The 12,418-nt window shown below is 47.1% G+C and overlaps 1 protein-coding gene across 5 annotated transcripts in view; it reads left to right on the top strand.

Moving 5' to 3' along the window:
- The window catches only part of TRPV1 (transient receptor potential cation channel subfamily V member 1), a 33,038-nt gene extending 24,410 nt beyond the window's left edge, over positions 1-8,628 (top strand). Inside the window, exons 12-18 of one of the 5 annotated variants that reach the window (XM_083479838.1) lie at positions 591-765; positions 3,482-3,629; positions 4,214-4,341; positions 6,215-6,333; positions 6,783-6,990; positions 7,675-7,991; positions 8,349-8,628. In XM_083479838.1, coding sequence (XP_083335964.1) covers positions 591-765; positions 3,482-3,629; positions 4,214-4,341; positions 6,215-6,333; positions 6,783-6,990; positions 7,675-7,687 — 791 coding nt within the window. In that variant the 3' untranslated portion in view covers positions 7,688-7,991; positions 8,349-8,628. Of the gene's footprint in view, positions 1-590; positions 766-3,481; positions 3,630-4,213; positions 4,342-6,214; positions 6,334-6,782; positions 7,992-8,348 lie in introns of all 5 variants that reach the window. The other 4 variants (XM_083479835.1, XM_083479839.1, XM_083479836.1 and 1 more) reach the window with 4 other exon arrangements.
- The last annotated feature ends 3,790 nt before the right edge of the window (positions 8,629-12,418 follow it).

Genomic DNA, 12,418 nt, shown 5'->3' with positions numbered 1-12,418 from the left:
TTCACATTTTCCATCAGTTTGCAATTATTATTTTAAAATCAGTGCAGATTTCTCCTGATACGCAATCCTTTTTAAAAAATATATATTTTTCTTTCTTTTTCCCCCCCCTCTCTCTTTTCTCCCTCTCCTTTCTTTTCCTCCCCCCTTTTTTATTCTTTTTGCTCTTGTTCCTGTTTAGATCACATTTTTAAAGTATTTATTTTATTCTGGTGCATTATAAAAAGATACTTTGTAATGGGCATGAACTTTTGCATATATTTGGATAAGTATCAATAAAAATAGATATTAAAAAAACCCACTTAATACACAATTTGTATATGCAGTTTTTGCCTAATTATACTTTTTGGCTTTTTGCAAAGCAATTCCCACCCTACCTAATCTAATTCCTTTTCACTAATATATGTGTTTTTATGCCCGCTTCCACCCCAGTAAGTGTGATTTTGAACACAATACTTTGCTGAAGAACTGCATTGCAAGGGACGATTCTGAAGGCTGGGTGCATTGCAGATGGCGAATTGCTTTGCAAAAGGTAGATTAAGTACTTTTGCCTTGGAATGTGAACTGAATTGGGTTACTTCCTCGCTCCCTAGCTGTCGTGACCCTCATTGAGGACGACGATGAGCTGCTGGCACAGAACCAAACTCACAGTACCTGTCAAGCAAAGTGCCGCCCCTCCTACAACAACTTCTACTCTACCTGCCTAGAGCTTTTCAAGTTCACGATTGGGATGGGAGATTTGGAGTTCACAGACAGTTACCACTTTAGGTTTGCCTCCCCGCTCCCCTTTACTTTTAACGCATGTCAACTATTTTGTTCTGACATTTTCAGACTTACGTGAACAGTTCTGGCCACCTCGTCTCAGACAGGATATTGTAGAGACATAACAATAATAATAATAATATTTATATTCCGCCCTCCTCAGCCGAAGCCAGGCTCAGAGCTGCTAACAACAATAAAAGTAACACAGCATTCTAAAATCAATTCATTCTAAAATCAGTTCAAAATCAAATTAATGGCAACCATTGGGCTAGAGTTTTGTGAGTCAAGGAGTTCAAAATCAAATTCATGGCAACCATTGGGCTAGAGTTTTGTGAGTCAAGGAGGGGGTCAGACTGTGCCTTGGCCAAAGGCCTGGTGGAACAGCTCTGTCTTGCAGGCCCTGCAGAAAGATGTCAAGTCCCGCAGGGCCCTAGTCTCTTGCGACAGAGCGTTCCACCAGATCGGGGCCACAGCCAAAAAAGCCCTGGCTCTGGTTGAGGCCAGCCTAACCTCTCTGTGGCCCGGGACCTCCAAGATGTTTTTGTTTGAAGACTGTAAGGTCCTCCGTGGGACATACCAGGAGAGGCAGTCCCGTAGGTACGAGGGTCCTAGGCCGTATAGGGCTTTAAAGGTTAAAACCAGCACCTTCAACCTGATCCTGTACTCCACCGGGAGCCAGTGCAGCTGGTATAGCACTGGGTGAATGTGATCCTGCGGCAAGGACCCCATAAGGAGTCTCGCCACAGCATTCTGCACCCGCTGGAGTTTCTGAGTCAGTCTCAAGGGCAGCCCCACGTAGAGTGAGTTACAATAATCAGGTCTGGAGGTGACCGTCGCGTGGATCACAGTGGCTAGGTCAGGGCGAGTGAGGCTGCTTAGCTTGGAAGAGATGAAAAGGTTCGACCGAGATGGTCAAGGGAGTGGAGCAAACTCCCCTTTGGAGAAAAGGTTGCAGAGTTTGGGACCTTTTAGGTTAGAGAAAAGGGGCGTCCAGTGAAGCTGAATGCTGGAAGATTCAGGAGAGATAAAAGGAAACACTTTTTCACACAGTGCAGAGTGAAATTATGGAACTTGCTCCCCAAGAAGCAGGGATGCCCACTGTCAGGGAACTGACATCGGAGCTAGAGGCAGAGGGAAGGCTCTCAAATGATGCGGGAGAAGGGCCCAGCAGGGAGAGAGGCAGCTCCGCAGATGGGGAAGCAAATCAGCGCAACACCAGGGATATAGAGGGGCTGATGGGGGAATTGGCGAGAGGGCTCCAGGACTCTTCACCGGACACCAGCGGGGAGAGCACGGGTCCTCCGCTACCCACGCCCACCCTGCGCAGAAGACTCCCGCGCAGAGAGAGTAGGAGGAGACTGGGTTTCAAACAACTTTTATGTTGGAAAAGATTTAAGAAACGCCCACTGACGGATTCTGCTAGCGACTGAGGCAGCCACGAAGTGAAGGGCTGTCCAGACAGAAAGGTTTAACAAGGCAACATAGCCAGGAGAGGCGGCAACTTACGCACGAGCAACCCCATACCCATTACACCCACCAACCTGTAGGCTTTGAAAGAGGATTAGACAAATTCATGGAGAAGAGACTATTGATGGCTACTAGCCATGAAGGCTCTTTTCTTCCCCCACAGCTGAAGGCAGCAATGCTTCTGAATGCCAGTGGCTGGAAACCACAGGAGGGGAGGGAGCTGCTCTTGTGTTCGAATCCTGCCTGCTAGTTTCCCCACGGACACCCGGTTGGCCACTCTAAGAACAAGATGCTGGACTGGCTAGGCCATTGGCCTGATCCAGCAGGCTCTTCTTATGTTCTAATAAGAATGTGTGCAATTACAAAAAGTTAATATAAATCATTAAAACCTGGGGGGGAAATCTCCCAAGAGAGTAAAGGCATCCTTAATTGTTCAGAGGCGGTGGCGCAGGAGAGGGCATTCTCTGTGTCAGCCCCCAAGCAGCATAACTCCCTCTCCACATACGAGCATCCAGCATTTGACACTTGAGAGATGTGTTTCAGGATCCAACCTATTCCTGTGGTTGTAATTTGTTTTTTTTAATGTTTTTAATACTGAATTTTAAATTGTTGTCAGCTGCCCTGGGACCCACTGGTGAAGGGCACATCAGAGTCGTTGTAGTAGTAGCAATAGCAATTAATATAACCAATTTATTTGCCTCAGTTGCCCCAAATTGTAAAGAATAACTACTGAAGTTATAGGAAACTCTTACAATTTTTAATACAGTGGTACCTCGGGTTAAGAACTTAATTGGTTCCGGAGGTCCGTTCTTAACCTGAAACTGTTCTTAACCTGGGGTACCACTTTAGCTAATGGGGCCTCCCGCTGCCGCCGCACAATTTCTGTTCTCATCCTGAGGTAAAGTTCTTAACCCGAGGTACTATTTCTGGGTTAGCGGAGTCTGTAACTTGAAGCGTCTGTAACCTGAAGCATATGTAACCCGAGATACCACTGTAATTAAGAGTGCTGTTCCTATTTTCATATACACCCTAAATCATCATCAGTTCCTTTTCATCAGTTCAACCAAATTACAAACTATGGACATCAAACCTTTAACTTACAGGATATCCTTGTGATTTATAAGTATAAAATGTGCTGTTCTGAACTCCCTCCCTCCCTCTCTCTCTGTCTATCTTTCTTATGGACCTGTTTGCCCAGCACATTCACACCGTTACCTGTATTTCCTAATTTTGCCGTTAGTTTCACTACCTTTAGTTCCCCACGCTTCAGGTCAGTCTTCATCATCCTGCTGGTGACTTACGTCATAGTTACGTACATCCTCCTCCTCAACATGCTCATCGCCCTGATGGGAGAAACGGTCAACAAGATTTCTCAGGAGAGCAAAAGCATTTGGAAGCTCCAGGTGAGTCTGGCATTGGCTCCCAGTACGTTTCCGAGCACAATTCAAAGTGCTGGTGCTGACCTTGGAAGCCCTAAACGGCCTCGGTCCAGTAGACCTGAAGGAGCGTCTCCACCCCCATCGTTCAGCCCGGACACTGAGATCCAGCGCCGAGGGCCTTCTGGTGGTTCCCTCATTGTGAGAAGTGAGGTTAGAGGGAACCAGGCAGAGGGCCTTCTCGGTGGTGGCGCCCGCCCTGTGGAACGCCCTCCCCATCAGATGTGAAGGAAATAAGCAGCTATCTTCTTTTTAAAAGACATCTTAAGGCAGCCCTGTTTAGGGAAGTTTTTAATATTCAATGCTGTATGTTTTTAACACTTGATTGGAAGCCACCCATAGTGGCTGGGGAAACTCAGCCAGATGGGCAGGGTATAAATAATAAATTATGATGATGGTGATGATGATGATCATCATCAGCGTCTCGGCCTCGGTGTGTCTTTGCTGAGTGAATTCAGCCACCTCTGGGTTAGGGTCGGGAGGCTCTGGAAAATGCAGGAATTAAGAGTCTCAGGCTCTACCAACTGATATATATATATATTTCCACCCAGAGAGCTATCACCATTTTGAACATCGAGAACAGCTATTGGAACTGCATTGTCAACTCCTTCCGATCTGGGAAACAAGTTCTGGTGGGGACTACTCCGGACGGGAAAAACGATTACCGTTGGTGCTTTAGGTAATTCTGGCTCCCCTCTCTGTACGCCTTGGGGTGACAAGGAAATAGAGGCTGTCGGGCCAAACCATAACATCCCACCCACCACCCACCAATTCTGTGGTCCCATTCTGAGGCTGAAAAAATGGGGCCATGGACAGGTGAGTATGTTTCCGAGCACAATTCAAAGTGTTGGTGCTGACCTTTAAAGTCCTAAACGGCCTCGGTCCAGTATATCTGAAGGAGCGTCTCCACCCCCATCGTTCAGCCCGGACACTGAGATCCAGCTCCGAGGGCCTTCTGGCGGTTCCCTCACTGCGAGAGGCCAAGTTACAGGGAACCAGGCAGAGGGCCTTCTCGGTGGTGGCACCCGCCCTGTGGAACGCCCTCCCATCAGATGTCAAAGCGATAAACAACTACCTGACATTCAGAAGACATCTGAAGGCAGCCCTGTTCAGGGAAGTTTTTAATATGTGACATTTTAGTGTATTTTTCACCTTTGTTGGAAGCCGCCCAGAGTGGCTGGGGAAACCCAGCCAGATGGGCGGGGTACAAATAATAAATTATTATTATTATTATTATAACTTTTGAAGCTTTTCAGGGACTGGGTGTGCGGAAGTTGCCAGCCCTCCTCCCAGCTCTGGTCAGCTGGCAAGTCACCCTTTTGTATTCCCCAGAAAGCCCTGCTTGCTTGAGGTACTTGGAGTCACGTGCTTATACTGTTCTGGGTTGTAGCAATCTGTTAGGTAATGGTAACAGGAAGTGACGGTGTAGCAGTAAATTTTGAAGTACAATAATAATTAATAATAATAATTTATTATTTATACCCCGCCCATCTGGCTGGGTTTCCCCAGCCACTCTGGGCGGCTTCCAAAAGAATATTAAAATACTGTGATACATACAAGAGCTCATCTTGAGAGACATATCCTGTATAGCTGCATCCTGAAGGAGGTTCTGTTGCCAGCCCCTCTCCAAAGAGCATAAAATAATAAAATATTGAAGGCAGCTGTGTTATTTGTATATTTACACACAGATAGCCAAAAAGTGTATAGTGCATTTGCCTGACATAGCACCCAACTGATTTGGACCAGCATCACTACAATCTTAGTTTCCTGGGAGCAAATGCCCTTGTAAAACACATTTGCACTTCAACAAAAGATCTTCTGCCAGCTTAGCCTTTATTAGAAAGCCAAACATGTGAACCACTAGCATGAAGCAGGGACTCCATGAAAGGAAAGGAAAGCTGTATCCAGCCTCAGCCCGAGTACATCTGAAGGCAGCCCTGTTTAGGGAAGTTTTTAATAACTGATGTTTTAATGTATTTTTAATCTTTTGTTGGAAGCCGCCCACAGTGGCTGGGGAGACCCAGCCAGATGGGCGGGGTAGAAATATCAACAACAACAACAACAACAACAACAACAACACATTATTTTCCTCATTCTCTGGTTTCTGCCATGTTCATCTGTCCCAAAGAAGCTTGGAAGCCTCATTATCTCCCCATTCCTCACTGCCATCAGTGGTCTGTCAATTCATGGCCCTTGTGGTCTCTTCCAACTCTATGATTCTATGAATCTATAATTCCCCTGGTGGATGATGTAATTGCTCATGTTCTGTCAAAAAAAGAAGTAGCAGCAGTGGCGTAGCGTGGGTTGTCAGCACCCAGGGCAAGGCAAGTAATTTGCGCCCCTAACCTGTGGATTTGCGCCCCCTAACCCATGGATTTGCGCCCCCTAACCCTAACCCTCAGATGTTGCGCCCGGTGTGGCCGGGGCCCCCCATGCACCCCCCACGCTACGCCACTGAGTAGCAGTCTCGGAGCTGGGCTGCCCCCCACATTCCCTCCCCAGCTGTGTTGCTGCTAGAGGGAGACCTGAGCACATTTGCTTCTCCTGAACAGGGTGGATGAGGTGAACTGGTCCACATGGAACACTAATCTGGGCATCATCAACGAAGACCCTGGTGGATACAGCGAGGAGCTGAAACGGAACCTGAGCTTTTCTTTCAAATATGGGAGAGGTGAGGAAATATATTCCTTGTGACTGGGCGGTGGGAGCCTTTTGCAAACAGTTCATTTTTTCAGAGTGAATGGAGCCCAGGTGTTACCCAGTTGATGTTCTCTGTGGTGGGGGGAACCCAAGGAATTACCTGGTGTGGACTGAGCGTGCTCAGTGTGCACAGAATGCTGGTCGTGGGAGGGACAGAAAACTAGGTGGAGTGGGGGGGGTGAGAATGGAATGGAGTCTCCTAGAGAAGGGTATGGCTGGCAGAAACTAGTAAACAGGGGTGCTGTAAACTGCTTGTTATTGTTGGTCTGGGGGGGGTGGAGAGAAAGGCTATTGGTGCGAGTAGGGGGGGGGGAAGGATATATAGGTAGGTATCTCTGCCAGGAAAACTGGGAGGTAAGAGGTGGAGCTGGAGAAACTGTGTGCTGTTCATATGTTGTTCTTTTTAAATGCCACTGCCAGCTGCACTGAGCTCAGCCACGTTTCTGGAAAATCGGCGCGCAAGTGTCAAATCGAAACAAAAGCCAATCCCCGTGTCAGTTTCAGGGAAAAACTGGAAGACCTTGGTCCCGATCCGGAGAGATGGGAAACGAGAAGGGTCGCTCAAGCCCATTTCGGAAGACGGCGCGGATTCAGAAGAGCAAGGCCCCCGGAAGAAATCTCTCCCCAAGTTTGTCCACTTTTTTTGGTCTCTCGTCATCTTCTGCAAGGTTTTTAATTCTAGAAACGAGGAAATTGGATGTGGGCAAAACATGCCTTTTTAATCATTAGACGGATACAGGCAAATACCTTTTCTCCAAGGGGCCTGATTTTGAGACAACAGGTTGCTGGTTGCTGAATACAATACCCCTAAACATTTTTTAAAAAATTGCAAGCTGAGTCTCCTAATATATTTAGGGTAGAGGTGGGGAACCTCCACCAGGGTCCAAATATGGCCTCCCGGGCCTCTCTATCTGAACTTTAAAAATGAGAAACTGGGAGAAACTGAGGATTTGTGCCCCACCTCCCTGGCAAGGATCCTTCTCTGCGTGAGACCCTAGAGTCGTAGAACTGTAGAGTTGGGAGGGACCCCAAGGGGTCATCTAGTCCAACCCCCTGCAATGCAGGAACCTTGGAGGGCTGCTGCCAGCCAGTGTAGTCAATACTGGGTTAAGCTGGATGAATCCACCAGTTGTGGTTTATCTCTGTTTCTCGTTTTTCACGTCTCGAGTTCAATTAAGCTCCCTAGGCTCAGGTGGATTTAAATGGCACATTAAAATTTTATACTTATTTTGATCCTGGGTGGGGGCAGAGGGTATGGGGGGGACCCCTTAAAATTATTCTAATTGTACACTTCTGTTTGTTTCATTTACAGCCCTGTCTTATGATTTGGGGAAGCTGCTGAATCAGTGGAAGAATCTCCCCCCCAAACCTTCTGTTATGTTGTGGCAAAAAATGTTTGTGTGTGTGTGTGTGTGTGTGTGTGTGTGTGAGAGAGAGAGAGAGAGAGAGAGAGAGAGAGAGAGAGAGAGAGAGAGAGAGTTGTTAAACAAGCGTCCAACAGGCCTCTCTTATTGTGTGCCATGAGCATTGGCTTTTGGGGGTAGACTGCCTCTGAAAATTGAGGTTTGTCTGATCAATTATGTCTAATCGCAGAATTTTTGCTGGGGAGGAAGGTGTTGCATATTTACCGTATTTTTCACACCATAGGACGCACCGGACAATAGGACGCACTTTGTTTTAGAGGGGGGAGAACAAGGGAAAAAAATTCTCCCCCTCTCTGCCCAGCGCCCCTTCAGCGAAAGAGCAGGTCAGGGAGCAGCAGAAAGGCGCAGCGGAGAGGCTCCTGCCATAGCCGCGCATCACCTCTCCAGCCGGGAGAGGGTTGCGGGGCTATGGCTTCTTTAGCCCCGCGCGCACTCTCCCGGCTGGAGAGGTGACGTGTGGCTGTAGAGGCTCCTGCCATAGCTGCGCGTCACCTCTCCAGCCGGGAGAGGGTCATTTTTGAAGGGGAAAAAGTGCGTCCTATAGAGCGAAAAATACGGTAAGTGTTTCCCCCACATAAGAAGAGCCCTGATGGATCAGACCGAAGGTCCATCTAGTCCCACATCCTGTTTCCTACAGGGCTCCCCCAGCTTCCTCTAGGGCAATCTACAAGCGGCACATGAAGGCATCAGACCTTGTTCCCCAGCAACAAATATTCAGGGACAGACTGCCTCTGAACAAGGAGGTTTCACATAACCACCATGGCCAGTAGCTTATCCTCCATGATGTAATCCAATTCAATACATTTCAGCAATGATATTATTATTAACTTTACTATTATTATTATTATTATTATTACTAGTATTATTTATTTTGAGTTAATATTTATTTATATTTTGATTTCATTTAATTTCTATGCCACCTTTATCTCCCAAGGACCTTAAGGTGATGGGCCTCACAAGGATCTACCCTGTGAGGTGGGTGAGGCTAAGAGACAGGGACTGACTCCAAGGTCACAGCCAGGGCGCTCCATGGCTGAGTGGGGATTCGAACCCTGCTCTCCCAGGTCTAACCTTAATGCCACATTGGACCTAAGTGACAAAGTTAGGGCCATTAATTTCAATGGATCTACTCTGAGCAGGTCTAATATTGGATACAACCAGAAGTAGTAGTATTTCCCCAGCCCTTTAAAATCTGGCATTTCTAATAATCGGTTTTTGAAAGATTTAATTGTGGATTGTTGTGGCTTTTCCTTGTTTTCATTAGCTTGCAATCTGTCCTGGAAAAGTTTTTACCCGCCTTAAAAAAAAAGTATGTGTTGGGACATAATATAAATACATAAAATAAACTGACATACACAGAACTATATATTTGTGGGCAAGCTCCTTTCTATTCCTGTATGAATGACTAGCTCAAATCTCAGAAGCTCCTATCCTCCTGGTTGCCATCAAGTCCAAGCTGGATGAGGGGATTCTTGACCATAAACTGTATTTCTTTCCAAACAAACAAAGATTGCATTCAAATCTCATTTCTCCATCAATCTCCTCCCAGCTGCCATTATGTCACAGCTAAACCCCCCCCCCCCGGCTTTTGGCAATGTCAGCACAGGGAATGGAATTGTTCAAAATTGGTTGGGTTGCTCCATACAGCTCCACACCCCCTAAGAAGAGCCTGGCTCCTGGATGAGGCCAAAGGAGGACAGTCTAGAACCAGCATCCTGTCCCCATGGAATTGCTGGATGCAGAGGGATGATGGGAGGTACCAGCTGGGGGAACCAGCAAGGGAAGAAGGCTCAGAGCCCAGGGATTGGTGGTGGGACAACGAAGAGTGCACAGAGGGAGAAGACTGGGCTTAGTGAGCAGAAGGAGTCTGTGGCAGAGAGAAGTGCAGAAGCAAGAGAGGGGGGAGTCCAAGAGGCAGAGAGGAGTCAAGCTGGTGAAGAAGCCAGGGTGTCTCCCCCTCCTGCTGCGACCAGCTATCATCCCCCTTCGTCTCCCAGAACCAGAAGAGGTATGAAGAGGGTGGAGCAGAGACAGGCACAGCAGCAGAGTCTCAGATTGCTTGGGAAGGACCTGGGGGAGGAGGGGGACTTAGGGAACTGTGGGAAGGTGGAGAGCTTCAGTCTCCACAACTGCCTCATAGGGACAAGACCTACCCGTGAGAGTTGCTGTGCTCATTGGGCCTGGCACTCTGGAGAAGAAGAAGTGTTTGGATTTGCTTTATCACTACCCGAAGGAGTCTCAAAGCGGCTAACAATCTCCTTTCTCTTCCTCCCCCACAACAAACACTCTGTGAGGTGAGTGGGGCTGAGAGACTTCAAAGAAGTGTGACTGGCCCAAGGTCACCCAGCAGCTGCAGGTGGAGGAGTGGAGACACGAACCCAGTTCCCCAGATTACGAGTCCACCGCTCTTAACCACTACACCACACTGGCAGCCCATTTCTTCTAATAAAAGTTAACTTCACTTACTCCATGTGATTTATTGCTGAGCTGCTCCTGCACAATGGGAAGCCTGCGACCAGGATCTGAGCACAATAGCAAAACTCTCCCCACTTGTGAATCCCAGCAACGGCTATGCAGAGGCTTCCAACGTTGGAGGCAGAATCCAGTCATCATATCTGTGCTCCGTGGGACTGTTTAAAACATCTGGAGGGCGTTGGGATGGGGAAGGCTGGCATGCGTCCTGGGCTTGCATTACTAGAAGAAGCTACTTTGAAAAAACAAAAAATTCTACTAAGTTTCTAATTCAGGCAAATAGATGTAGAAAGCTTGTGCTATATTGTTCTATTTTGCATATATTTAGGCTTTGCTCTCTAATATGAAAATGGCTTAAGACAGCTGTGCCAATCTATCCACAACAGTTACTGGCCCACAGATACAGATAGGTAGCCGTGTTGGTCTGCCATAGTCAAAATAAAACAATTCCTTCCAGTAGCACCTTAAAGACCAACTAAGTTAGTTCTTGGTATGAGCTTTCGTGTGCATGCACACTTTGTATATGTATCTGTGTACACACACATGCACACTTTGTCTGTGTATCTGAAGAAGTGTGCATGCACACGAAAGCTCATACCAAGAAGTAACTTAGTTGGTCTTTAAGGTGCTACTGGAAGGAATTGTTTTATTTTGGCCCACAGATGTTCTTTGCTAGCCTGCCTGCCTGCACACACCCCTCTGTTAGTTGTTTGTATCGTGTCAACAGCCTCTAGGTCAACAAATAATCACATCTTCATGCGACCTGGCAATTTAGGGATTTAGTTTTTTTAAAAGCAGGCAATGACCTTCCTCCTACCCAGGAGGAACAAGCACCACTGTCCTACATCTGAGGAAGCACAGAGTTGGTGCTTCTGAATGTGGAGAAAGTAGAGGTAACCACCGCATGTCAGAAAGTAGAGAGGAAAGCTTCCATATCTGAAGATGTTACAGCTAGGAAGATTTAAGCTCTTGCATCAGGGCAACTTCCAGAAGGTGGTGAAAGGCAGGCTTTTTAAAGCATGGTTAGGCAACCTAGGGGCCGGATCTGGCCCAATCACCTTCTGACAGTAAGAGCTGTTCGACAGTGGAATTTGCTGCCAAGGAGTGTGGTGGAGTCTCCTCCTTTGGAGGTCTTTAAGCAGAGGCTTGACAACCATATGTCAGGAGTGCTCTGATGGTGTTTCCTGCTTGGCAGGGGGTTGGACTCAATGGCCCTTGTGGTCTCTTCCAACTCTATGATTCTATGATTCTATGATTCTATGATTCTATGATTCTATGATTCTATGATTCTATGATTCTATAAATCTGGCCCGCGGACGGTCCGGGAATCAGCATGTTTTTACATTAGTAGAATGTGTCCTTTTATTTAAAATGCATCTCTGGGTTATTTGTGGGGCATAGGAATTTGTTCATTTTTTCCCCCTTCAAAATATAGTCCGGCCCCCCACAAGGTCTGAGGGACAGTGGACCAGCCCCCTGCTGAAAAAGTTTGCTGACCCCTGATTTAAAGGGTGCCAAGACCCATTGCACCTATATTATCACTTTTGCCCCCAGAAAGGTGAGAGGCAGCAAGGAAGAATTGCGCCTTGGCACACCCCACCACTGCCAGGTTTAAGGGGGCTTGTTGAAGATGCCATTTGCCTTGTCTGCTGAAAGAGCCCAGAATGGCAAACATGTCAATGCCAAACCAATGAAAACTGTGACAAACAAGTCAAGCAATCGTGGATAACATCATCCTAAAACCCCCTAAAAGCAGCACCCTAGTCTTGAAATGTAGTCAAGGGGTGTTTGTGAGTGTCCTCCTTTCATTCTAGAAATCATTGCACCTGCACTTTGCAGCCTTCCTGGGTGTCTGTGCTTCATTTAAAGCCCAGAAGAAGTGATCGCCTTTTCAGCTCAGGGGACAGGAGGGGCAGCCAGGGAGGCTGCAAAAAAGATTTACTGGCAAGAAAAGCACACGCAGCAGCCTAGGCCCCTTGCAATGATATGTTTAGCTCTGCAGGGGTGGGGTGGAGGAATTTGCTTCAGTTCACTTATTGAGACAAAATTACCTTATTTACATGTTGTCTCGCTGAGATGGTCCAAAGGAAAGCAGGTTTAATTGTCGTAAGCTGCCCTGTGACTTTAAGGTGAAGACAACAACAACAACTAATTAGATAG

Source organism: Podarcis liolepis (assembly GCF_965112155.1).
Source record: "Podarcis liolepis genome assembly, chromosome: 16".
Classification (NCBI taxonomy): Eukaryota; Metazoa; Chordata; class Lepidosauria; order Squamata; family Lacertidae; genus Podarcis; species Podarcis liolepis.
This window is presented reverse-complemented; position numbering and strand designations above follow the sequence as displayed.